This window comes from Trachurus japonicus, chromosome 10 (genome assembly GCF_045865225.1).
Source record: "Trachurus japonicus isolate A0001 chromosome 10, Traja_1.0".
Lineage (NCBI taxonomy): Eukaryota > Metazoa > Chordata > Actinopteri > Carangiformes > Carangidae > Trachurus > Trachurus japonicus.
Genome location: NC_140916.1, coordinates 11,418,075 through 11,443,455, shown reverse-complemented (window position 1 = coordinate 11,443,455; position 25,381 = coordinate 11,418,075). Strand labels below are relative to the sequence as shown.

The 25,381-nt window shown below is 40.7% G+C and overlaps 1 protein-coding gene across 3 annotated transcripts in view; it reads left to right on the top strand.

Annotated features, from left to right (window-relative positions):
• Positions 1 to 25,381, top strand: part of htr4 (5-hydroxytryptamine receptor 4) — a 170,223-nt gene that overhangs the window by 39,664 nt on the left and 105,178 nt on the right. For all 3 annotated transcript variants that reach the window (XM_085789261.1, XM_085789262.1, XM_085789263.1), the window contains exon 2: positions 15,446 to 15,524. In XM_085789261.1, the coding sequence (XP_085645387.1) occupies positions 15,469 to 15,524 (56 nt within the window). In that variant the 5' untranslated portion in view covers positions 15,446 to 15,468. The remainder of the gene's footprint in view (positions 1 to 15,445; positions 15,525 to 25,381) is intronic.

The following is a 25,381-nucleotide window of genomic DNA, read 5'->3' as shown; positions in this document are numbered from 1 at the left end:
TCTGTGGCGGCCCCTGCAGGTCGGACACCGACCTGTTTGCCTTCAGGGAAGAAGGAACAGACCTCAAGTAGCCTACAGTATAATCGGTATAAAACTGTGTGTGTGTTTGCATTTGAACTCGAGGAGACTGAAGAGGTATTGACTTTATGACTTATTACATAATCAAATGCTCAGTTAAATTATCGTCAGGTCTCCTCTCAGTTGTTCACCATCTGCTGTTCCCGTCCTCTTCTTCTTCTTCTGTTGCCTGTTAAAGTTCGTACCAACTTTGCTTTTAAGCCGTGACTGTTCCTGACATTTATACCACTGGCCTGGTGCTGTAAAGGTTGTTTCAGTGTGTGTGTATCAGTGTGTGTGTGTGTGTGAGAGAGAGAGAGAGAGAGAGAGAGACAGAGTTTATACAATTGTGAGTCGCTCTTTGGACGCTTTTTATGGCTTTTGCTCTCGTTTTGCAGCTCGATGCTCCTAAAGCTTCTGTGGACATACAGACAGATAGCGTTAGAGTCAGACCGACAGACAGAGAGACAGATGGACAGACATACAGGACAGTCGACCAGTTGGAAAGGTCAGTTCCTGATGACTGCTCTGTGTGCAGGGAACGCTCCTGCAGTGCTCGTGTTATTGAGAGCTCTGACATTCGGTCCAAACCAATAACTGGACAAAATACCAGCTGCCGTCCTTCTCCCGGCCTGCGCTGTCTTCATCCCCACAGAAGTATTGTCTGTCGTAGGACGGAGAGTAACAAATCTGTTTCATCGTTGATTAAATCTGCAGATTGTCTGATTAGTCGAGTTTATAAAATGTCAAACAAGTGTGAAAAATGCATATTGCAACTTCCCACACACCGCGGGGATGTGTTAAAATCTCAGGTTTGGTTTCCAACAGTCTCAACCTCAAAGTTTACACTTATATGACCAAAGGCAAGAAAAAGTAAGATGAAGAAAGAAGAAGAAAGAAGAAAGTACAGATTATAAAATAGCATATGTTATATGACCAAAGACTCAGATGCTGGTGTTTCTTCATTATCTAAATGATCAGAATAAAAACAGACAATCAGAGATGCTGCTGATCAGCTCTAGTTGGATAACTGTATCTACCCGATTCAAAATCTACAATAGCCACAAAGTAAAATGAAGCTTCTGTGTGAAAAAGCCACATTCTTCTGAAACCAGTTTACAGGACGTGGAAGTTTGAAGAACCAAACAGTTTGTTCCCAAACATCCATTTGATTGTGCAGAGCCACTTCCTGGTTCATCCTCTGACACACTGTAATAACTCAGGGCAGTGAAACTTCAGGCTCTCGCTCCTCTTTTGGTTTTACTTCTTCTGAGTGGTGCAGGATTAAACCCCGGGAGTCGAGTCGTCTACGAGTTGGACATGTTGGACTCGGCGTAGCTGGTGAGTTAAATGTGACTAAGACTGAAAGAAACATTCAGGTCGTCAAACTAATTCACCTTTTAAGTACTTGGCCTTTGTTTCCTTCTTATTCCTCTGCACTGGAGGATTTATTCTCAGTCGGAGGCCTTGAACTAAGACCACGGTGACATTTAACAGGGCAAGTGCCCATGAAATACCATCCAGTGTCAGCTGACATTAGGAATCAATAACGTGATGAGACACAGACTCCTGGCAAGGTCCTATGGGCCTCGGTCTGTCTCCCCGCCTACCTGTCTCTCTGTCTTTTGAAAATCATTTTCTCCTGTGATATATTTCAGCCTCTGCATTTGTTTATTTCACTTAATTTCGCTGCTTTTCTCTCCATCATTACCACACATATGAAATATTCAAGGCGAAATCCCAGCTCTCTCTCTCTCTCTGAACACCTTAATGAAACTGAAGTGAAGTCTGGATCGAGTATGTTAATGACAAAAAGCCTCGGCGGATTTCATCAGAACAGAGTGAGCAGCTTCTCTGAACATGTTGTTTACTCTCAGACATGCAGTGCTTATTATTCTGATCAGTTTAACAAACCGGACTCGGACTGCGAGGATTCACCAGCTCTCCAAGTCGTATACTGAAGCTGCCAAGCAGGAGAACAAATGGGAAGTTAGTTAGTCTAAAACACAAAGCAGGAAAAGTGAAGGACGAGCATCCATCTTTCTTTTGAGAGACAAGAGCCCCAAGACTGTTGTCAAATTCAAATTAGCATTTAAATTAAATTGCGAAAATTCATCAAGAAGTAGTGAAGTGTGCGTCCTCGTCTTGTGGGTGTTGAAATCAGACGCACCTCTCTGTTTTTTCTTCTGTCGCCCGCGGCTCACATGGACTCTCGCTCTGTCACAGTGAAGCATTACCTCGCCTGCAGATCCACACAGTTGGCAGCTCGATCGTCCCTCACCAACAGGCAGGCAAATTTAATTACTGCTGTCAAATAAAAGCAAACAGAGGCCTCCGTGTGCCTGCACTTGGAAGGAAACTTGAGAGAGAACGGGAGAGAGAGTCTTACCAGATGTTTAAAAGGTAATTTCTGTTGCTCCAGAAGACGCAGAATCAAAGCAGAAGGTGTGAAGACGGAGGAGACGGAGGAGGTGGAGCGGAGTTGAATCAGTGTGTCCTTAACTTGGACCGTGCATCTTCAGCCCGACCTTCAAGGATGATGAGCACAGTTGAGCTCTTTGATATCAGGTGTGAGGAAGCAGAAGCACTCATGTATTACATCATGGTTTTCAGATCCCTCTCTGCAGCTCTGTGGTTTTAGTGAGCTGATTTTAAAAGGTGGTTCATCTGGTTCGTAGATGTTTCCCGGTTTTTCCATCAAACTGCAACCTCACTCCAAAATCTCCAATCAGTATCTAGTTACTGACTTTTTCCAAAAAACTTTAAAGGGATAGTTCTACATTTTGGCAAATTGGCCCATTGCCATAATCCCTATCGTCATAGCAGTAGGTTCGTTACCTTTAAATGTCGGGTTCGGCGGAGCAGAGCCGTGAGCTGCTCAGAGCTACGCTACAGAGGTTAATGGGATTTCTTGGTTTCCTTCATCAAACTCATCAAATACACAATCCAACAACTCCAAAACGCTCTGGTGGACAAGTTGTGACCTGCACATTCACCACGCTATGAGATAATAACAGAACGTTACCAGACGGAGTTGTTTTAGAGGTAAATTCATGCAAAACGGCTGATGCGTGTTGCCTTCAGGGGCAGTTTTTCAGCAAGAAGTCTCTGCATTTACCTCTAAAACAACTCCGTCTGGTAACGTTCTGTTATTATCTCACAGCGTGGTGAATGTGCAGGTCACAACTTGTCCACCAGAGCGTTTTGGTGTTGTTGGATTGTGTATTTGATGAGTTTGAGTGAAACCAAGAAATCCCATGAGCTTCCGTAGCATAGCTCTGAGCAGCTCATGGCTCTGCTCCGCCGTTCTAAAAATAGTTTGCACCGACAATTAAAGGTAACAAACCTATTCCTAAAATTTATGGATTATGGCAAAGGGCCAATTTGCCAAAATGTGGAACTATCCCTTTAACACTCAACATGATCTAGTTTTAAAATTTTCATCTTGAGTTGTTCATGAATGACACTGAACTCAACCATTTACTGATATAGACTGATTGTGTAACTGTAGATCATACAGGAAGCTCAGTAACTTCACTAAGTTTATGGAGGTAATTGAACATCGGTGGTGGTGGAGATGAGCTGACTGAAGACTGAACTCTTCTTCTGAAACATCTGGGTTGTCCTGCAGGATGAGAGCAGGAGCACGTGCAGTGCAGAGAGACCAGTGGCTACATGCTGAGTCAGAAAATGAATGAAAGGGATTTTGACAGTGTGGGAAAAAAGGCGGCGATGGAGTAGATAGAAGTGGGAAAGAAGAGGAGCAGGAATTCTCAATAGAGGCAGAAGTGAGAGGGGAAATCCTCCTATTTAACTTTCTCATTAAAAAATCTCATTAAAAGGAAAAGTGGTTTCACTCAAAGTGTTTGAATGCGTAAATTGAATCTGAAACTACTCTGCATGTCAAACAGTGGTCATGTTTTAAACATGAAAGCAGATAACTGAAGGACTGAGGTGTGTAGAGGAAACTGAGACTTTTACATTTTGTTTAGTGAAGAGAGATAATGACAACGAAAGTGATACAGTAACATGAGCGGTAAAACCATGGTGAACCACATATAGATAACGCTGCATAGCAAGATAAGATAACATAACACAACACAATGTGAAACAGCAGCGCAACCGGGAACAAGTGTTGTACTTGTTATTGTAGTTGATGTTAGATAAGACATATATTGTGATTTATTGAGTGAGAGAGAGAGAGAGAGAGAGAAAAAATAGAGAAAATATCTAAATAATGAGTTTGTCTTCTATTTATTTATTCATTTTCCGTTCTTTCTCACCAGACAGAAAACCTGTGGGTGGATGTGAGGGCGGAGGTGGAAGCTGTGGAGATGGGAGTGGTTGTGCTTGGTTTGGTTTTGGACACACAGCTCTGCTCCTCTGTGTTTTCTGAACTTGTTTTCTTAAATTGTTCCCCCTCTTTATTTATTTAGTTTGTTTGTCTCCTGCTGACTCATGTTGATGTCTGCACCACTGCTGCTGTACATGCTGAGCCTTATTTACCGAAATAAAGAAGCTGGTAATGTGATACAGTTTATACTTTGTCAGAATTTGCACAGTTCAGGTCCCTGAGAATCTGAAGTGTCACCACAGATCAGCAGATTTAAAAAAAAAAAAAAAAAACTGCTTGCACAAGATTTGGGTTTGAAGTCCTGAAGACGTGATGCAGCAAAAGATAGAACAGTAGTGGTTTATGTAAATACACAGTTTGCACAGATGGATAAGTGTCTGAGGTGCATTTTGTCACCTTGTTGCTGATAAATGTCACTGTTTAGTTTAGTTTAGTTTTCACTTCATTGTGAGAAGCGTCAGAGCAGCTCAGGGGTGTTGGTTTGCTCCATGTGCAGAGAGCTGTGTGTCGTCTTCCTGACAGCGTCTCTGAGTTTCAGAGGTGTCGTCTCTGCCAGAGCTCCTGGTTTAGTTCATTGGCCCCCTGACAAGGGCCTCGGCCCCCGGCCCCCGGTCGCCTCCCTCGGCTCTGTGCTCTGTACTGAGGCTTAATTGGGCCCTCAGCGGGGGAGACAGGCAGCAGATGGAGTGGGTGACAGAACCACACAGCTGGATCATTATGGATAATAATGATGATAATAATGATTATGATAATTTTAATAAAACCGTAGTCAGGCTCCTGAAATTTGAAGTATTTTATTCTTGTAGTAAAACGCCTTTGAATGGAACATGACATTTAGATACTAAAAACACCTGTGATGTGTTTTCATCTTCACGACTCGAGTCTTGATGACAAAACATCTTAAAAGTTAAATGTAAGTGTGTATGAAAGACAAACTGCTGCAGGTGTCTGAGTCATTTTTCTCCAGTGTCATTTATCTCCAACAACTTCCTGCTAAGTATCCCACTTTACATATTTCCTTGTATTGTCAGTGGGTTTGCAAAGAAACATCTCCTTCTGAATGTATTTTCTTACTTTTCTTAATGCATCATTATTACATTTGTTTAGAATTGTTGTCTAGTGACATTAACAGTCGTGATGCTGAAGTTTTGAAGTTTTTAAACACTCATCTGAGAAGATCTCCAGTAGGGGTGTTCCAACAAGAGTACCTCACGATTCAATTCGATTTCAATTATGGGAGCTTTGATTCTTCGATTATAACGATTGTCGATTTGATTCGATTACTGGTGCCACGATTCTTTGATTATTGCGATTTTTAATGCTTTTTTCCATACAAGATTGATTTGGTCTTCATCTGTGGCTACATTTGTAAATAAATAGCCTATCAATTAACTCGGTTCCTCTCATTAAATAACAAGGTTTTTTGAACAATTTACTTGTATTTTTCAAAGACACAAAATATTTGATTTTATGACAATGTAAACATTTTGCACTTTACTTAAAGCAGAAGTAAGTGATATATTTGTGTTAATATAAGTCTTAAATAGTTATATCTTCCGACAGCAATCACTTACATAGAGTGTTTGGACCGAAACACGGGTCTGTCAGTCACTCTGCTCTGCTCTGAGCCGAGGAGAAAACATTTATCGTATCCTACAGTTTTTATCCAATGAGGAGAGAGAACGGCATGCAGGGCTGTGTGTGCAGTCAAGGGACGCCGTGAATGTGGCGACGTAGGGACGTTATGGTGCGTTCAAGGAAACTCGTTTTTTTCCGACCTGTGAAGTCGTACCAGTTCGATCTGGTACATAGACTGTACAAAAAGACGTAGGCCTACTGGTACGATTTCACGGGTCGGAAGTTACGAGTGGCCGTTATAGTGACTTTCACCGGTAAAACAGGTCGGAAAAACACGAGTGGGTTGCCTGGAACGCTACAAAGTCGTAAGTTGTGACTTGAAGCTGTAATTTATGATTTCAAAAGCCTGCCTGGAACGCAGCATTAGCGAAAACGACCGGATCACTCACTTCTGCTTTAACTTTGAGGCTGCCCATTTTTTCTGCTTCTAATACATCAACTTCACCTGCTGCCTAATACTGTATATCCCACCCACTAACAGGTGCCATGATGAAGTGATATTCAGTGTTACTCACTTCACCTGTCAGTGCTCAAAATGTAGGGCCTGATTGGTGTAAGTTCCTTCATTTACACAGTTTACTCAGCACCAGGTTTCATCAGATCATTTCCCTCCAGCAATAATCCATAAACTGAGTTTTAAATATCTTAAAGTGAAATCAGCTGCTCGCTCAGAAAGTTTGTTGGATTCAAAACTTTAAATGTGTCCCTCCCTACATGTGTTTTACTGTAAGTTTTCACGGCTTTCAGTCTCAGAGGGAAACGTCTTGCATAACGTTTTAGCACTAAATTGTTTTACTTTAGCACGTCAGAGTGTGTATGTGTGTGATTTGGGTTTCTTGTCGTGTTGGGTTTTAAAGCCAGTTTCACATCATAAGCTGCTGTTGGTGTTGAAATGTCCTGAGTATATGAAGCTTTGGCAGGAAGCAGGAGTCCAACCAAACGTGATGAAATGTCCATTAAATCCATTCAGGAGCTCAGCTTTGTTTCTAACGGGGCCAAATCCAAACCATATGTTCACATTTCAAACCCAAATCAAAATAAATGAGAATCACATTGAAGCTGCTCATTTGGTTTATCCACACCCCAACGACTTTCTCTGTTTATCCTCCTCGGCTGTGTGTGTGTGTGTGTGTGCGCGCAGCAGCTAGCATGAGTGGATGAGTTGTGATTTGTGACTCGGCGCTCATGAATTGTTGAAGAGCTTTCCTGTCTCTGCTGCTTAATGTTTTCTGATGTGGTTCAATAATAAGTCTCGGTGGAAACATGTTTGATCTCTCTGTTTCCCACTTCCTGTGTTTTCTACAAATCACAATCTGAGAAATTCATGAGAAATGTTAAGAGGTTTTTTTTTTCTTCTTCTTTGGGTTCAACCCATCCATTTCCTCGATTTCCACCCCTGTGTGCATGTTGTTTGTTTCTGTTTTTGTTTGTTTGTTCTTCAGTTGATTATCCCAGAAACCTGTAATCTGTCACTCAGTGTATTTTTCTAAAGGAAATGCCGTGATATGTTGCTCAAATTGTAAAAACCCTCCGAGACAAACTTGGTCTTTCAAAATAAACTTCAGCAAATGGAAATGAGAGTTATGGTCCAAGGAATGTACACACACACACACACACACACACACACACACACACACACACACACACACACACACACACACACACAAGGGGTGCCAAATTTTATATATATTAACTATATCCTCATCGTCTATTGACCTCATTTGACTGAAAAATACTGTATCTGCCATGTGTTTGCTGACAGATTTTTGTACAAGTTAAGTTTTGTGTACAGTAGCTGCAGTGCTCAGGAGGTGGTACATGTTAATTATCACTGCTACACTAGTTATTTCAGTGACTAATGAATAATATTTTGATTCATTTAAAACATAAACCTCTTTTTCTAGTGAGCCCTGAGGGCCAGATGTGCACATTCATGAATTAAACAAAATGTGTTCACACCAAACCAGAAATATGCAAACTGATTTTTTGTTTTTTAACAAAAATCTGAATTTCAACATTTTGAGCCCACAGGTTTCTGCTTTATAAATCTGATCGTTTGAGAAATTTGGTGAACGTGCATGAGCCTCACTCTCTCAATTAGCTGTAACTGGATGAAGACGCTCCCTTAATGAATCAGTTTGTGTTTGCAGCAGTTAGTCATCAGAGGAAAAAGATGAGACTGTGACACTGAAGTGCATCAGTGACTTAATGCAATCTCTTTAACTTAACTTTATGTAAAGTCCTATTGAACAGACTCCATACAATATTAAAGTGGAATCAAACAGTTTACAGATCAACTCACATAATAATAATAATAATAATAATAATAATAGTCAAGACATGAGACGACACTGAAGGAAACACTGAACACTCAAACACAATTACTTCTGTTTATGAATTGTAAAATTGTTTTTAATGGTAATGAAAGAAGCTCAGTGAAGTTTATTTTATTTAATCACGAGTCTCTGCTTCTTCAGAGTGTGTGTGTGTGTGTGTGCACATGGTCAGAGGAGTGTGTGCAGTTCATGTGGGAGGAAATGGTGACGCATGCTTTTTGTGTGTGTTGCATTATTTATGCATCAGACCCTGATTTTTTGTTTGGACAGAAGCCAAAGATCTTTGGTTTACAGTGATACAGAGCAGAGAAGAGCTGAGGTTGATCCTGTTCAGGTGGTTGAAGCTCAAGTCCTCACACATATATAGAGGTAAAAAGTGTGTGTGTGTGTGTGTGTGTGTGTGTGTGTGTGTGTGTGTGTGTGTGTGTGTGTGTGTGTGTGTGTGTGTGTGTGTGTGTGTGTGTGTGTGTGTGTGAGCCGACGGCACAAACACCAACCTGAGCGTTTAGCTGGCGTGGCTCCATCAGCTCCCTGCGGTCAGACCATTAGTTCAAGCTGCTCGGTGCTAAAGCCTCTGAACCCGGCCACTGTGTTTCCTATAGATGTGCATTAGTACATATGGAGCCAGAGGAAAGGTTAACTGTCTGTGGACACATGCATGAGAGAGAGAGAGAGAGTGTGTGTGTGTGTGTGTGTGTGTGTGTGTGTGTGTGTGGTCTCTTCATGGCAGTTATCTCTTCACTCTTCCCTGTGGTTTTAGAGTTTATTAATCTGAAACTTCACTGTTTATTTTTAGACTAGTTTTTGTGCACTCGCCTTGTTTTTCCTCCACATGATCTCCACACTTGTTCATGTTGCTTATCCTCAACACTTTTTAAAATAAATCTCTCCCAAATCTACTGCCACTGTAAATAAATCACAACTTCTGTCTCCGGTACCTGCTTCTCTTCTCTGAACTAATTAGACGTCAGTGAGGCTGAGAGTCTGTTGTTCTCTGTACAGCAGCAGCAGCAGTTGGTTAAAATGTCATGTTGCATGAAATACATTTAATGAGCTGAACTGGTTTTCCTGCTCTGAAGTCACTTGACTTCACTGTGTGTGTGTGTGTGTGTGTGTGTTTCTATTACATTTGTTTGTGGGTTTTGTTGTGTGTGAACGTTACACATCCATGTCATGAGAATGGGTCGGTCAGTGATGTTGTCGGATGTGAGGCTGGGCTGCAGCAGAGCGACTTGTTGTTTCCTGGGAAACCGAGGATGCATTTCTCTGACTGTATTCGAGGAAATCTTGGAAATGGGACATCCTTGTCGCGCTGTAGCTCTGATCAGATGAGATGAGATGAGATGTGAATAAAAGCCTGAACCATGAAATAATTGTCAGAAAATGTCCCAATTTTTTGAAATTGGACCCTTTATTGGACCTTCTGACAAAAAGTGTAAAAAAATATATAATTCCCCCCAAAATAGTGCATATCAGATTTGCCTAGAAAATTACCTTACATACCTGCTGTATCTATTTTGATACACACATTTTCAACACGGTTTTACTGTAAAATAAATTATGAAATATTAAGTAGTTTTACTTTGCATCAATGCAGTAACAGTTTTTTAAGTTTTTCTCACCTTAACTTTTTCAAAATTGGCAAAAAGTATCCATGAGAAAACACATTTGGGTCACTGACTGACAGCGGCCATATTGGATGTCCCAAGTGAAGGCCTGCTAACTGCACCCTGGTGGATTATCTGATCATTGCATGTATCTGATTGTAGGTTTTTCAGGAAGAAAAAATCACAGTGAGGATGTAAATGTCTCAAAAACTCATTTATTTTCATTCATTCATTTTCTATACCGCTTATCCTGCACTAGGGTCACGGGTGAGCTGGAGCCTATCTCAGCTGACTTTGGGCGAGAGGCGGGGATTTATTTTCGTGTATCAAATTTGATACAAATTGTGACAAAGGGTTAGAAGTAAAGGGGTGAAGGTTCAGAGGTCACAGGCTCCACCTGATAAAGTTGCAGCATGTTGGACTTGAACGTCCTCGTGTCCAGACGGGTGGAGTCCCGTCAGCAGCTTATCACCACAGGACCGTGCTGCCTGCCGTGACTTTCCTTTAAAAACTTGCGCGGCAGCTGGTGACCGGAGTTTAAATGTTTTATGAGTCTGAGTCTGGAGGCAGCAGCGGCGTAGTGGACGTCCTGTCAGCCGCCTTTTCTTTTTCTTTTTTTTTTTAGACACTGAGTAAACAGAGCAGCTCCACTAGCTCTGCTCCATTAAATGTAAACACAACAACCACTGACTCACCCACTCGTATTAACAGTATCTGTGTTGACGTGTTTACAGCCGAGTGATGGAGCTGACGGCTGCACTCTGGACTCATGAATGAGAGTCTGAGCTGCAGGAAAAACAAAAGTCACATGAACAAGTCCTGGTTTCCCTGAATAAACCTTCTCCACAGAACAGATCTGTCCACTTGTGATGTCCTGCCTACCGTCCAACCGGCCCTGCCAGATATAAACCAACCCAACGTGGCTCCTCTGGCTCCTCTGCCTTTGCTTGTTGCCATGGCTTCTGTTGATATCAAGATGTACTGTACCCATAATGCTGTGCAGGACTGAACTTTTTAACAGCAGCAGTGACAGAGTGTGTCTGTGTCTTGTTCCTGGAAAATGGGCTTTCTAACTTGCACATCAGCTTTAAAAAATCAGTTTCCCTGAGTCACCAGTGCATGAAAAAGCAGCGATTTGCTGCATCATGTTTGTCTCTCATCCTGTCTCTCTCTCTCTCTCTCTCACTTAGTATTCCTTCATCCTTTTTTCCATTTCCAACTGCGATTACCTTCCCCTCTCTTTCACTCGGCTCCATCAGTTCCTCACGCACTGTCGTAATCGTCCTTGTATTCCTCCTCTGCTCGTCTCGGTGTGACTGGATGAGAGCTGACAGACTCCAGTAAACCCTCTCAGCAGCCTCGCCCATTAGCGCTGTCATGCATTCAACTTACCTCACGTCCCCGACTCTGTGTGTCTATTATAGAACAGAGTCAGCAGGGCCAGCCCCCCCATTGAACCCCCGCCCACCCCCCACCCCTCCCCTCCCTCCGGTGCAACCTGAAGACGGTGCCAAGCAGATTTCAGACTCCTGGCACAAATCAGCTTTCCGATGATATAATAATCTGTCCTGGATTTACAGTAATGAATGCTCGGTCACATCGGTGCCACGACCCGCGTTAACACCTAGCTATAGGAGGAAGGTGGGAAAATCTGCACCAGTATGTGCTAATGGTGCCCATGTGAGCTTTTGTTTTACTCCACACATTCCTACACACTCGTGTTCATGCTGGTTTTTTAACACCATGAAAAATGTGAAAAATGCCATTAATAATGAATGAAATAATGAACCTGTGATGCAAAACAACAGCCTGCACGCTGGAGACATGTTCCCACCTTATACAGGTCACAGCAACAGTTACAACAGATCACTTGTCACATCTGAAGGCAGCAAATCTGTCCAATTAGTGTAGAGGTACTTGATATTCTATTCTCCTCCTGCCGTTTCTGTTAAGTCCACTCGTCTTCTTCTGTCACACCACAGACTGTCGTACTGCAGGTTGTGTGAGAGCAGCAGCAGCAGCAGCAGCAGCAGCAGTGATGATGGAGCTGTGCTGAGTAATGGAAAGTCTTATGTAACTAAGTCTTGTAATGTATGATTGATTAGACTTTTCAAGTGATTTCCCGCCGACACTATAAACACATAATCTGCCATTAAATACAACAGGGAGAAGATATGTGAAGGAGAAAAAAAAAAAACCTCTTAAAAATTGTAATTGTAGTAGTTTTATGGTTCAGGGTTGGAGCTAACAGGAGAAAATATCAAAGGAGCAGCAGCTGGAGAATGTGGAAGTTAAACCACAGCATTGGTTTCACAAATAAAGAGATTTCTTTTTTCTTTCACATACATTTTTAATTCTAATAAATTACTACTTTATTTCTGTGATATTATGACTTCTTTCTTGAAATATTCAGATTTTATTCAAAAATTCGGACTTAAATCTCAATCTTATAATATGACTTCATAGTGTTGACATTTCAGATTTCTCATGAAGTCGCCCTCATACTCTATTGAAATTAAGACTCCAGTGTGTGTTAATTTGACACTTTACCAATAATCAACCTCCCTAGATTCAGAGAAGACAAGGGAAAACCACAATGCATATAGTGTATGGACTAATAGTGTACTTTTTGTATTGATTAGCCTATTTTGACATTTTGGCATAAAAACAAGAACAAAGTTCATTGAAGAAGTGTCCATGATGACAGAAAGGTGGTCCAGGTTAGAAATAGAAACAGAAACTGAATTTTCTGTCATTGAATTATAAAAATACAACAAAATTCAGAATGCACCTTCAAACAGTGCCATAAGATAACACATACATTTATTCACACATACATTTATTCACACATACGCACTCTGAAGAGGAATTCACACACATACAAACCACAATTAAAGCAATAAAATAGCAGAAAGTATCCTCTGGGTTCGATTCCCAGGCTTTTCTATGGAGACTGCATGTTCTCCTGCAGCCCTGCACAGATCATAACCCTTACAGACAATGGATGGATCTCTGGTCTCCAAGTATTAAAGATGAGATTATCATTGTCTCTTTCTCTCTCAAGATTAATTTCATATAGGATGCCATAGATTTAAAATGCTCTCATGTGATTTACCAGTTTGAAGCCGAGCTCCGGCACATCCAGATGTGGAGGTATTAGCACTCGGCCCTCGACAATCACAGAATGTGAGCTTAAAGTTTAAAGTGTGTGTGTGTTCATGAGGATGGACTTGTGCATTTTGAAGGTCACTTCTTTTCACTGTATCTCATGAATACATATTGATAAGTACATACAGTATGAGTGTATGTGCTGCTGTGGTTTTGTTCCACTGGACAGATGTGCATGTGTTTGTGTGTGATGACTTTCTACCAGCACACACACAGTATATTCATGTGATGTCTTATTAAGGCCATGTCCCCCGTCTCCTTTCATTGTGTGTGAGTGTGTTGAGGATGAATCATCCTGACATGCTCATATATAATGTGTGTGTGTGTGTGTGTGTGTACAGAGACGCATGTACATGAAGATTATTCACCTCCACTTTCATGTGTCACTTTGCTCCACCAGTCTTTTACAGCTGACCTCTAACCTCTTGTCTCCAGCGACCTCCTCTGGGTCGTCTCGTCCTCTCGTGTTAGCATTGAAACAGGGATGTTGTTGCCTTTTGTCTGGATGTTTGGAGAGACAAAAAACTCCCATACCCATAGTTTATTTATTTATTTTTTTGGTGACACATTTTTTATTATTATTTTATTTTTTATGTACCAACAAGGACACAGAGAGAGAGAGATTGCGTGTGAAGCATGTTGTAAATGTCAAACAGCCTGAGAGGAAGAAAAGTGTTGCTGAACGCTGCCATGTTGGCAGATGATGACGACAGCAAGATGGACTGAGAGAAAGAATTCGAGAAAGTCCCACTTGACTGTGTGTGTATGTGTGAGGCTAAAATTGGGAATAAAGTAATAATAGCCTCTTTCAAACACAGTTGACCTTTATTGGAAGCAGTTTAAAAGAATGATTATGTTATTTTAAGCAAAAACGGCTTCAGTGAAACAGTTCTTAGGGTACGCCAAGATGAATATTTGCAGCCTTTCTGACTTCACGTCGAAATATGTTATTACACATCTGAGTTTTTTAACACCTCCATAAAACAGTAGTTCAGTCTAACACAGGTTGTGTTCAGAGTTCAGAGTTTGTGTGTTAAGCATCTGGAGCATATGCCATCTGTTGGACTATAATCCACTGTAGTGATGTAATGTAAGTCAATGTTTACATGATTGTATGTTTGGTTGGCTTTGTGCAAATGTGACAGAGTGATGGGGGTAAGAAGATTATGCTCAGTACTTTTATTCTGGATGTCATATTTACCCTCAGGCTACTATATTTTTACCATATTTGAGAATATTTTTCCTTCAACAGGTTCATTTCTACAATGTATTAATTCTGTTTAACAGAAAAAGCTCCATCTATTGTCTGGTAATTTATAATTGAGGATTTTGTTCATTCTGCCTGGAGGCCATTTTTAAACATTCAAATGAGCAACATTAATATTTTAGATTAATTTTCTTCTAAACTTTACTTCCTGAGTAATTTTTTTTTTCTATTACCTGGACACAATCTGAACCTACTGTACATGCACTGTAAAACAGACATGAGTGAAAACATGACTTTCTTTCTGCAGATAACAAAAGACGAGTCATGTTGTTTGGTTTTTGCTGAGGTCTTTCCGTTGTCTTTAATGCCTTAATTACTGATTGTGAACATGTTACCAACCAACATGTAATCAGTGCAGACTAGCTTCTTCATATTAACTGCATTGTCTCCGCCCTTGTCTGGACCAGGCTGCAGACGATTTATGGAAATTTAATTAATCCTCCTTTTTATGATAAACGATGATCAATGATAAGAATTCAGACCCTGTAATTATTTCTCCACTTTGTGGTAATTATAGGAAACATACAGTCTGTATAGGACTTCTGGATTTGGTGACCACTCCACTCTGCTGTTGGATTTGTGCACATGATTAAATGTCCACATGGTGAACTGGCTCTGTCTGAGCGCTGCACATACGGCTGAAGCATAAAGGCTTTTATTACTGGGGTCAATCAGGGGGTCAGGGATTGGCCTCTGTCCTCTCTATCTGAGATTTGCTCCGTCGGTGTTTCAGTTGAATTCTGCATGAGGGAAATGAAGCACGAATAATAAACCTCCTGTATTTCTATATTCACAGTGTGTTGATGTTTCCACTGAACAGAAATTGGCAGCGACCGGTTTTGTTTCATCAAATGTCAAAGGGAAGAAAAAAAAACGTAATTCAGACTCGGTTTAAATCAGTTATGTTAATGTAATCTGCTGCAGTCACAAATTGCATGAATTGATTTACATGTGTAATCCTATAATAATCAAAAATAATCATGTCAATTTGTTAATTGTGATGTTTTCTTGCTTGCAGGGACTCTCTGCATTTATGGTCACATGAATGTCAGCGCTGCAGGCCAGATGCCGGAGATGGAGGAACTTGTCAGTGAGAGGTAAGAGCGTGTTGAATTAAACATAAAAGTCAAAAAATGTTTTAAAATGTTCTTTTAGTTTAAGGACTTGAGCTCTATACACATAAAAGACTCCAGATCTGTGACTTTATTAAGGTGCAACCTCCTTGTTTAATGGTCTGGATCATGACCGGACTGGTTTTTACTAGGAGTTTATAACACAAGACTCTTGTTTACTGAAATGGATGCATTATCTTTCCATCTTTCCATCGAAAAGAGGTCAGTTTTTCCAGCTTCCTCTGATGGGTAGACTCTCAGACTTTGTTACAGAGATGCATGATGGATGATAAAATTTCTGTAGACATCTCCTGGAGGGATGAAAACTCCCTCTGACAGATTTTTCACTGGTTTTGTTGTTTGATGCCTCCGTCATGTCGGAGGCTGAAGCTACACAGGCGAACAAAACTGTGCAGGATTACTGGCTGCTTCTTCTTCTCAGTTCAGACAGACACCATGCAGGATGATTGGAAAATGCTACAACAATCACGTGCATGTGGGAAAAGAGCAGACATTGCTGCTTCATTGTGTAGAGAAGCAGCTCCACAGATCTGCACATCACAAACTGAGCTGAGAGCTTTGCTTCCCTCTCTTCATCTTCAGATCTCTCAGCTGAGGAAACAATAGAAAGAGTGGGATTTTGCACTGCTCGCTGTCTCTGTAGCTCTCTCGCCCTCAGGCTGGTTGGTTTGATTAAAATAGGGATCTTGCTAAAACTGCTGGGTGGTCTTCTTCTTTCTCTCTTTTTTTTGGAATGTAAAGAGTCATTTTATAGCTTCCTCCACTCGTCTAATGTTTTTCAGCCCCCGGGGTGAGAGTGAGATAGAGATTTGTGAAGGTGCAGTGGGACCGTTTTTTTTCCGACTTCTTGCTTTGACTGATAAGAAAAGAAAATATACGATGCAGAAGGAGAAAATCCCTGAGTTTTGTATTTTAGAGCAAAGTGCAAAGACACCAAACGCATTCACAATAATGAGAAAAGGTCAGAGGGCAGTTTAACGTCAAAACTTTTTTTCTTTTTTACTTTTTTTTGTTTTTGCTGATTGTTTGTTAGTTCAGGACCTCTGTTTCTGTTACTGTGGCAACAGCCAGCTGGAGTAGGGAGAGCACAAAAAAAAGAAAAACAAAATCTCCCTCACATCTGATCTGACCCTGGTCCTGCCCTTTCCTTTAGTTTTAAATGATTCTAAGTTCCTGATCTTATCAGTCCTCATGTGTTTTATTATGTTTATTTGTTATTGTTACTGATGACTGAGGTCCAGTTCGCCGCCCGCTGCTGTTGGAGCATTTTTTTTTAATGGAAGCAGTATAAACGAGTCAAATCAGAAGATTGAAAAAGACAAGAAATAAACTGTATGTTTGTTCAGGTTGACGGAGTTCGTGTTAAAAAATGTTGAACTTGACTCTTGTGGCCTCATGAACACGAAAAGCTGAGATGAGCTTGTTTATGAGACGGTGTTTTTTCCGCTTCAAGACCCAGTTTGGTGCCGCTGACATGTTGAATGGACTCATCCATCCATCTGTGTGTGGCGGATGGCAGCCTCCACCTGTCTGCAGAGACATAATGAATTCAGCCAATGACTGATTTATGTTGTTGTGTTGCCCTATATACATATGGACATATGTACGTGCATCCTGTCGTTACATATGTTTAAACACATTTGTTCGGTGTCAATGACACATTCGAGGTGTGAGACGACAGATGTGGCCGTTATGTAGATGATGAGCAGCTTCCTGAAGACGATCTAGATTTTCTTCTTCCATATTGGACGTTGAATGTGAACTGCCAACTTAAAGGGATAGTTCACCCAAAATTGAAATTTCACTCATTATCTACTCACCCTCATGTCGACTAAGGGCTGGGAGAAGTTTCAGAGTTATCCGTGGCTTCTGAGTTACAGGGGGTCTCGGCGTAGCAGTGCATGTCCATATAACAGTTGCAAATGGATACCAACTGTCTTCGTAACAAAAAGACACACCAAAAAACATCCAAATACCTCCATGCTGCTCTTATGTAATGTCCGTCTTGTATTGAAGCCCCAAAATGCGAAATTGTTCCGAAAAAAAAAAAAAAGTCTATATTTCAAGGTTGTTTTGTAGCGGAAGCTCCTCTTCTTGGTTCGTCAAATTTGCTCAGAGAAGCCACGGATAACCCTGAAACTTCTCCCAGCCCTTAGTCGACATGAGGGTGAGTAGATAATGAGTGAAATTTCAATTCTGGGTGAACTATCCCTTTAACGGGACATTATAGTGCTGCAGTTGTCATGGCGGTCGTTGGACACTAAAAGTATAATTTGTGCACATGACTCATAATTAATCATCAATTGTGTTAAGTTAAGTGCGTTCAGATACCAATTTAGCAGCAGCTACATGAGTGTATTGATAAATTACATGGAATGAATAGTTTCACACCTTGGTAGAATTATAATAGCCTATGTCAGTTCTTCTCTTCAACACACGCCCACCCCGACAGCTACTGTTCATGAGCAGTGAAGAAGAATTGATTTTCATTAAGTCTGTTTTCCATTAGCAAAAGTAATTTGGAAACTATGAAGTCCAACCAACGGAAAGACAACATGTGCAGTATTGAGTTCATATCCAGAATTTAGGAAGGGAGGAGCTCATGTCAGGGACTGTTAATCATGACCATACCATACCAACTTTATTTATAAAGCACTTTAAAAACCCAGTCGACCAAAGTGCTGTACAAAATTAAACATAAAACATACAAACGGCATAAGACATAACATATACATACAACAAAACAAAATAAAAACAATAAAATAAAATGCCTCAAAATAACACTATATAAAACCAATATAACAATTTAAAGCACATAAGTATAAATAATAGCAGATTAAAAGACATCAATTTAAACATAATCAAAGGCCATAATCAACTATGAAAATCATACACTCAAATACTAGGCTATAGATTTAGATTTACTATCCGTGTCATAAAAGGTAAATATGTCAGTGTGTGGGCTCTTAGCTCTTCAGATTTACCCACTGAATAAGTATTTGAAAATCAAAACAAAATATGTAGATCTTACTGAGGCCGATAAAATGTAAAATTCCTCTCAGTAAATAATTCAGAATTTTTAATGAGCCAACGTGTTGATAACCCAGATCATTTACATCATCTGGAAGGTTTTAATTGATGAGGTGACACTTGTCGAGGGTGAGGTGTGATGATGACCTATTTTTTTTTATATCACACAGTTCTTACATAACTACGTTGGATGGGAGAGCGGGGGAATCATTTATCACCTCTCTGTAACAGGTACATCACACCATCACTAGAGAAGATGGAGCAGAGATCCGAAATCTGTCTGTCCAGACTATCTGTGCATCAACTGGTCATTTGTAAACAAAATGAAGAGCTGTTGTCTTTATTGATTTATTGAATCATCCAATTAAATCCATTTATGTATGGTTTTGGTTGTTTTTGGTTTCTGAAATATTTGGAGCAGCTGTAACAGTCAAAGGTCAAACTAAGGGCAGTTTCAGAGTAAAAAATAGACATTAGGCAAGTTTCCACATTAGAAGGAGCTATTTTTAAGTTTAGATACTGCTACATAGCTACCGTTGGAGCTCTAACAGCTGTTTACTCAGCACTGTTGCCAAGGGCTATAGACAATGTTGAATTTACAACACAGAAGCTAATGATGCGAGCATCATTCATTCTTCAGACTTGACTCAGAGTCTGGACGGGCCAAAGCTAACCTGTTAGCATGCTAACTTCATCAGAAGAGAGGAACTGATAGAAAACGAGTGAAGCTGGATACATTTTCTTCTTCTGGTCACTTTATTGGCGGCCAGGAAATTTTAGCATTGTGTTTAAAAATTTAATGTTTGTTTTCAAGGCCATTAACGGCCTTATTTATCTGAGAGACACACTATTACTGACCCAGCATTTTTAAAATCCAAACTCAAGGCTTTTAATACATAGTAGCACTTTGCCATCTCTCCTTTGTCTCTTTTTCCTACTGCTTTTATGTAATGCTAATAGCAGCTATGGTGCACAAGCAAAACGCTAAGCTACTAAAACATCACAGACTCTGAAAGGGGTTTTTTTTCTCGGATGAAGGTGAAAATATATCTCATATACAATTAGGTGCTTTGAAAACCTCTGCACTGCCAGAATTAACATCACTTCCTTTAATCTAATCTTCCTTTGTTAATTGATTATTTCCGTTCTCATCTGGAAACTCTAATGGTTGCTGGAGAAAAAAAGAGGAAAAGAATCAACTTCCGGTAAAAACCACAACGTCCGGTTTAACTCTTGATACACATACCGATAGAGATGATGACGTCTCTGCACGCTGCTGCTCTGCAGTGAAGTGACTCTTGTCATGTGACCAGCCACCAGATGTGAACGTGTCGTATCACCACAGATGATCTGGGATCCTGAAACCTGCTTCCAGTCAACACGATCAGACTCGGAAAGATCAGATAGCAGAGAGCTTCTCTTCTCTTCTCTTTCCTCCTCTGGAATCGGCTTTCCCTCCCCCACACCTCCTCCTCCTCTCTACCTCAGGTGTCCTGTGACAGATCCTGTTTTCTGGATGATTGCTTCCACCAGGAAAGTTTGGCCTGAGACAGCAGGAAGCCAAACAGAGAGCTGGCGAGGGAAGGTCACCTCCGACTCGCTGCTGTTGTTACAGTACATTTGCCAATTGTTTGCTCGTTCGTTCTTTTATTTGCTCATTCACTTCACGCAGCTGCTCGTTCGTTTAGAGGACGTGACGGGAAACAGGAATCAGGAGTAAGATTTCCCAACCGTTGATCATGTGTGTTGTATTTTTATTCATCACTGTTCTCACATAAACACATGCTTACATGATTACTTCATGAATATTCAATATTCTTCCATTTTACTCTGCATCAGCAGAAAGTTATGGTGTGTTTTTTATTCTTAAGGTTTAAAAAAACATTTTGAATCCAAATTCTTCAGGTGCTAAAATATCATCACATGACAACAACCAGGAGTCATTAAAAAGTTATTGACTGCTCGTAAACTATTACTTAAGTAATATTTCAGTAATATTTTAATGGAGAATAAAATCTGACAGTAAACAAAAAAGAAGTTATAAACTCAACCACACAAAGTAACAAAGAGCCAAATGCTGGGAATTGATAAAGATCATATCTTAATCTTTAATTTTAAGAATCTATCAAAATTATAAGGAGAAAAAAAAACTAACATGATAATTAATGAAATCAAGAAAAGAGGAAGTTGATGTTTATTGATTATCTGCAATAATGAAGCAAGTCACCAAACAAAACTATCAGAACTCTACAGATCTTTTCATACGACTGTTACATGACTGTCTCTGATTTGTCTTTACTCCAGATGATGGTTGGGGAACAACTGTGGTCGTACTGTAGCTGAAATAACAGTAGCCTACAAATGTAAAAAAAAAAAGAAAAGAAAAGTTAGTTAGAAAAGTCTAAAGCCAGTTCAAGGAACCTCAAAAGTTTGTAAGTAAGTAGTGTGAACAGTTTACAGCTGGGTGGAAAGTCGTGGTGTGGAGACCTTGAACGCACCTCACACCTAATGGAGTGTTTCTGGTCTTTAACATCGCCTGTATTTCAGAATACTCTCCTGACTTCAACTGTACTGGAGATAATGTAGAAAGTGTTAGAGTTACTTCTATATTTGTTGAACCGTCCAGCTGCTTGTGAAACTTGTAGATCATTTTTGACACAGCTTCTTCTTCTTCTGTGCAGCAGCAGCAGCAGCACAATCACAGCCTCTTTGACTCTCTCCTATCTCTGTGCTCCAGCTTTACTTCTGCTGTTGCAGAGTTGGCAGAGCGCCGTCTTTTTCTTTCACAGACTGAATAATTCATTCAGCAACTGCTTGTGTAATCTCAATAAGAAATCTTCCATTCATATAAAAAGCACTTGCTGATGCATGAAGTGGAGCACACACACACACACGCACACACAGACACACACAGAGACACTGCTGGAACGCCCGGTCCTCCATTCAGCTCCGACAGGATCATATCTGTGAATCGAAGCACGTTAACGACACCGACAAAATCTCCAGCTGTAAAACTGACATGTGTCAAACCTCTGAATCCGTTGCCCTCCCCGATGGAGAGGAGTCAGCGGAGAGTGTGTGTGTGTGTGTGTGTGTGTGTGTGTGTGTGTGTGTGTGTGTGTTTGTTTGTGTGTGTTGAGTGCTCCATTATACAGCGTTTCCACCCCATTTCCGTTCACGCCTGACGAGGTGATTTATCCTGCCTGTCACCGATGGCACTTCCAGGCACGTGCAGGTTCAGCCTCCAGCGTCTCCTCCTGCTCTTTGATCCTTCTCCCTTCACACACAGCCACACAAATCCTCCATCTCCTGCTCATTTATGTATCTCAGCTCGTCTCTGAAAATGATTCACTACATCTGTCACCACTGCCCCCGAGGATGAGATCATGCCCTCCGGATTTCGGGGAGGACATGAATGAACTGAGAGACCTAACTACTGTTTTTCTTTTCTTTTTTTTGAGGCTTATATAAAAAAAGAATAAATTTAATTAAAGCTTCAGTATGTTAGACGGATCAAACGACTTCTCCATGAGGAGGATCAGTGGTAGTGAAGTATCTCATAACTCTGCACCTCCCCACGGATCTATACAGTGTCTCTGTGTCCACAGCACTAAATATCAGAAATAATCTCCGTGCATATAGCACACCTGTACATGCATATCTCATTAACATTAATACACAGTGTAAACAGGAGACAGATGATGATCTCTGCAGCTGCTGTAGAAAAAAAAAACTACAAGTGAGGAACAGCAAAGAGACGTAGTGTTAAAAAAAGGCAGAAATAGTAGTAGTAATTTATTCGTCCATTCAACAAAACATGAAACATACACACAAATCAGTTTTCCGTATTCAATATGGGCGAAAAGGCGTAGGTAGAAGCAAAGCTTATTAATACCTACCTTATTTACAGGAAGGAAAGATTGCACAAACAAAACAAAATTGTGAGAAGATTACAAACCGAAAACGGTAAGTAATGTCAAAACAAAACAAGCAGAACCATCGTTTTAGTAATAATAATTATGTTAATGTTATTTATTTATTTATTCAATACATTGATTTTAAACATCCTTTTAAATTGGGTGCTAGTTGTACATATTTTTAATTCATTATCAAGGCTATTCCATAAGTTTACTCCGATAACAGATATGCAAGTGTTTGTCCTTGCTTTTGGTTTTGAAGGTGTATCTTTCACTGACAAGAGAGGGATCGGACAGGAAAATAGTTTTATAGAAAAGAACGTAGGGCTACACAAAGTTCTGCATGAGTGTCATGTTTTAACAATAAAATCATTTTGTGTAATTAAACAGTACTGTGCAAAAGTTTTAGGCACTCGAAGTAAAGTGAAGATGCTTTCATGAACAGCCTTTATTTATGGATTAACTTCATCCACAGTTCAGTCAACAGAGGAAACCTAAATCAGATCATCATCTGGTATTAAAACAGCACCAGTCCTCCTCCAGACACTTGCACACAGTTTTTCAAGGTGTTGCCTGACAGGTTGTTGAAAACTTGCCATAGTTCTTCAATGTCTCCATGTAAACCCAGACTTTTGACATGGCTGTAATTTTGGGGTCATTGTCATGCTGCAGAATACATTTGGGACCGATCAGAGGCTTCTTGGATGGTGCTGCATAATGGAGAATAATCTAAACATGTGAAGTGCCTAAACTTTTTGCACAGTACTGTTTATATTATATTCTATTGACCCGTGTTACAAACTGGTCCAGCAGCAAGTCTCTGTTGGTGCTTCAGAGCTCTGCAGTTGTGCAGATATAAAACACTAAGAGACTCTGTTGGTCACAACTTCTTTAAACATTCATTTAACTCTTTTTGCAGTTGGGATCAATAATCAATGAATTCTAGTTGTTCTGTTTATCTTGGTACTAAATTCAGCCGATGCAAGAACTTTTTCCCAAAGTTTTCTGCTCAGAGGAACTTGAAGTCTTTAGCTGCCTCTGTGATTAATGTGTGGATGTGAGAGTTTAACGCTCTGCACAGGTCTCCAGCTCACATTATTCATCACATCACTTCTGGCTCTGCAGCACAAATACAGGACAGACTCAGGATAGCTGGAGCTGATGGGACCTGTGCACCAGCTACACCTTTCCAAAGTGTTGTGTTGTTGTGAGCTCTCGCAGATGAAGAGAGATAGAGAGGACGGAAAACATAAAAAGGAGGAGGAGACGCGTCTCTCCGCCAGGTTTGTCTCCAGCGAGACAAATATTTCACGTTTCAAGTAGAAGTGCAGGAACAATTAGCTAATTTGTGCTGACAAGCGGCTCAGAGCTGAAGTCTTGCCCTCTGTTTTCACTCAGAGTCGTTCTCTTTGATACACACAGTCAGGAAACTGCTGCGGTGCGTGTTCATGGTCTTGGACACACACACACACACTTGCACAGTAAATATATCCCCTCTCCTGTGATGCACTCAGAAATATAATCACATTTGAGCAAACACTCGCTCAAAATCCTTTGCACACACACAAACATGCAGGGGGAAGCCACGCAGCAGCAGCAGCAGTGTGAGTGTTTTAATGATGTGGAGGAGGAAACTCTGCTGTTCGCTCGCATCGCGGTTTCGGTCGTCGCTTGCGTCCGTGCCGCTGATTAAAGATGCAGCAGCTGCATCAGGAGATTAGACCAGGAAGAGGAATCTCCTCCAGCCTCAGGACGCACTCACTAAACTCAGGATGTGAAGGAGCGGCACTCAAAAGCAGCTTCAAAGACGTGGCATTAGGAATTTAGCGAGGTGTTACTGGTGGGAAACGTAACATAAGATGATAAGAAAATACACACATGAAATAGGGATTAGGTCAAATATCCACAGATACTGATCAAGATGGAACAGCCATACAGTAATAAAAAAAAGTAAAATTGACTAAAATAAATGAATGAATGAGCTAAAAAGCAGGTTAGGTCAGGAGCTCGACATTACTTCCTCATTTCTAAAGAAAACAAACATCAACTTTTGATCTTCTGAGCAGATGAGAGGATGATGGAGACGTGTTTGTCCTGATTACCATCAGAGACGAGCGACCGACTCGTCACCTGTGAAATCTCAGATTTGTTTCTTTAATTACTTGAAAATCCCGGTGCAGAATTTCAATGTTCTCCGTCTTGGTGCAGATAAGGAGGAGGAGGAGGAGGAGGAGGAGGAGGAGTGACACAAGCTGAAATTAGTTTTTATCGGCTCATCGCTCGTTTGCTGCTGAAACACCTTCCAGCTCCAGAAAAGACAAGTAATTTTGATACAGTTGAGAACAGAGTTGATGTCTCCTTCAGAAAACGACACTTTCACAGACATCCTGTCTGATCACATGACATTCATGTATCATCACCTCCACCCCCTGACTACACCTGGAGAGTCTCATGTCCTCTGCAGATTGAAACTCACCTTCTGCTCAGCTTCAGTTTTATTCTTTGTTCACTCTCTTTCATTCTGGTGCCTTTCTCTTTCCAGTGGAATTAAGGGGACATATTATGAAAATATCACTCCTTAAAGGCTCTTGAACATAATCTGGGTGTTTGTCTTGCCTTCTGGCACCCAAAATCTGAGAATTGATAACAAAATCTGTAATGTGCACTCCCTAGGTTGAAATCCACATGGTTTTACGAGCTGTTCCCTCAGTTGTCTTTCAGTGATGTAACTAGGTTTCGAATTTGCATAACACCACCTGTACCTGGTACCAGTAGAAGGGGTGGGACCAGTAGTGGTTCATTTGCATTTAAAGGGACAGGCACTGAAACATGGCATGTCACAGACATGTCTTTAAGACACCTGGGAACTATTTT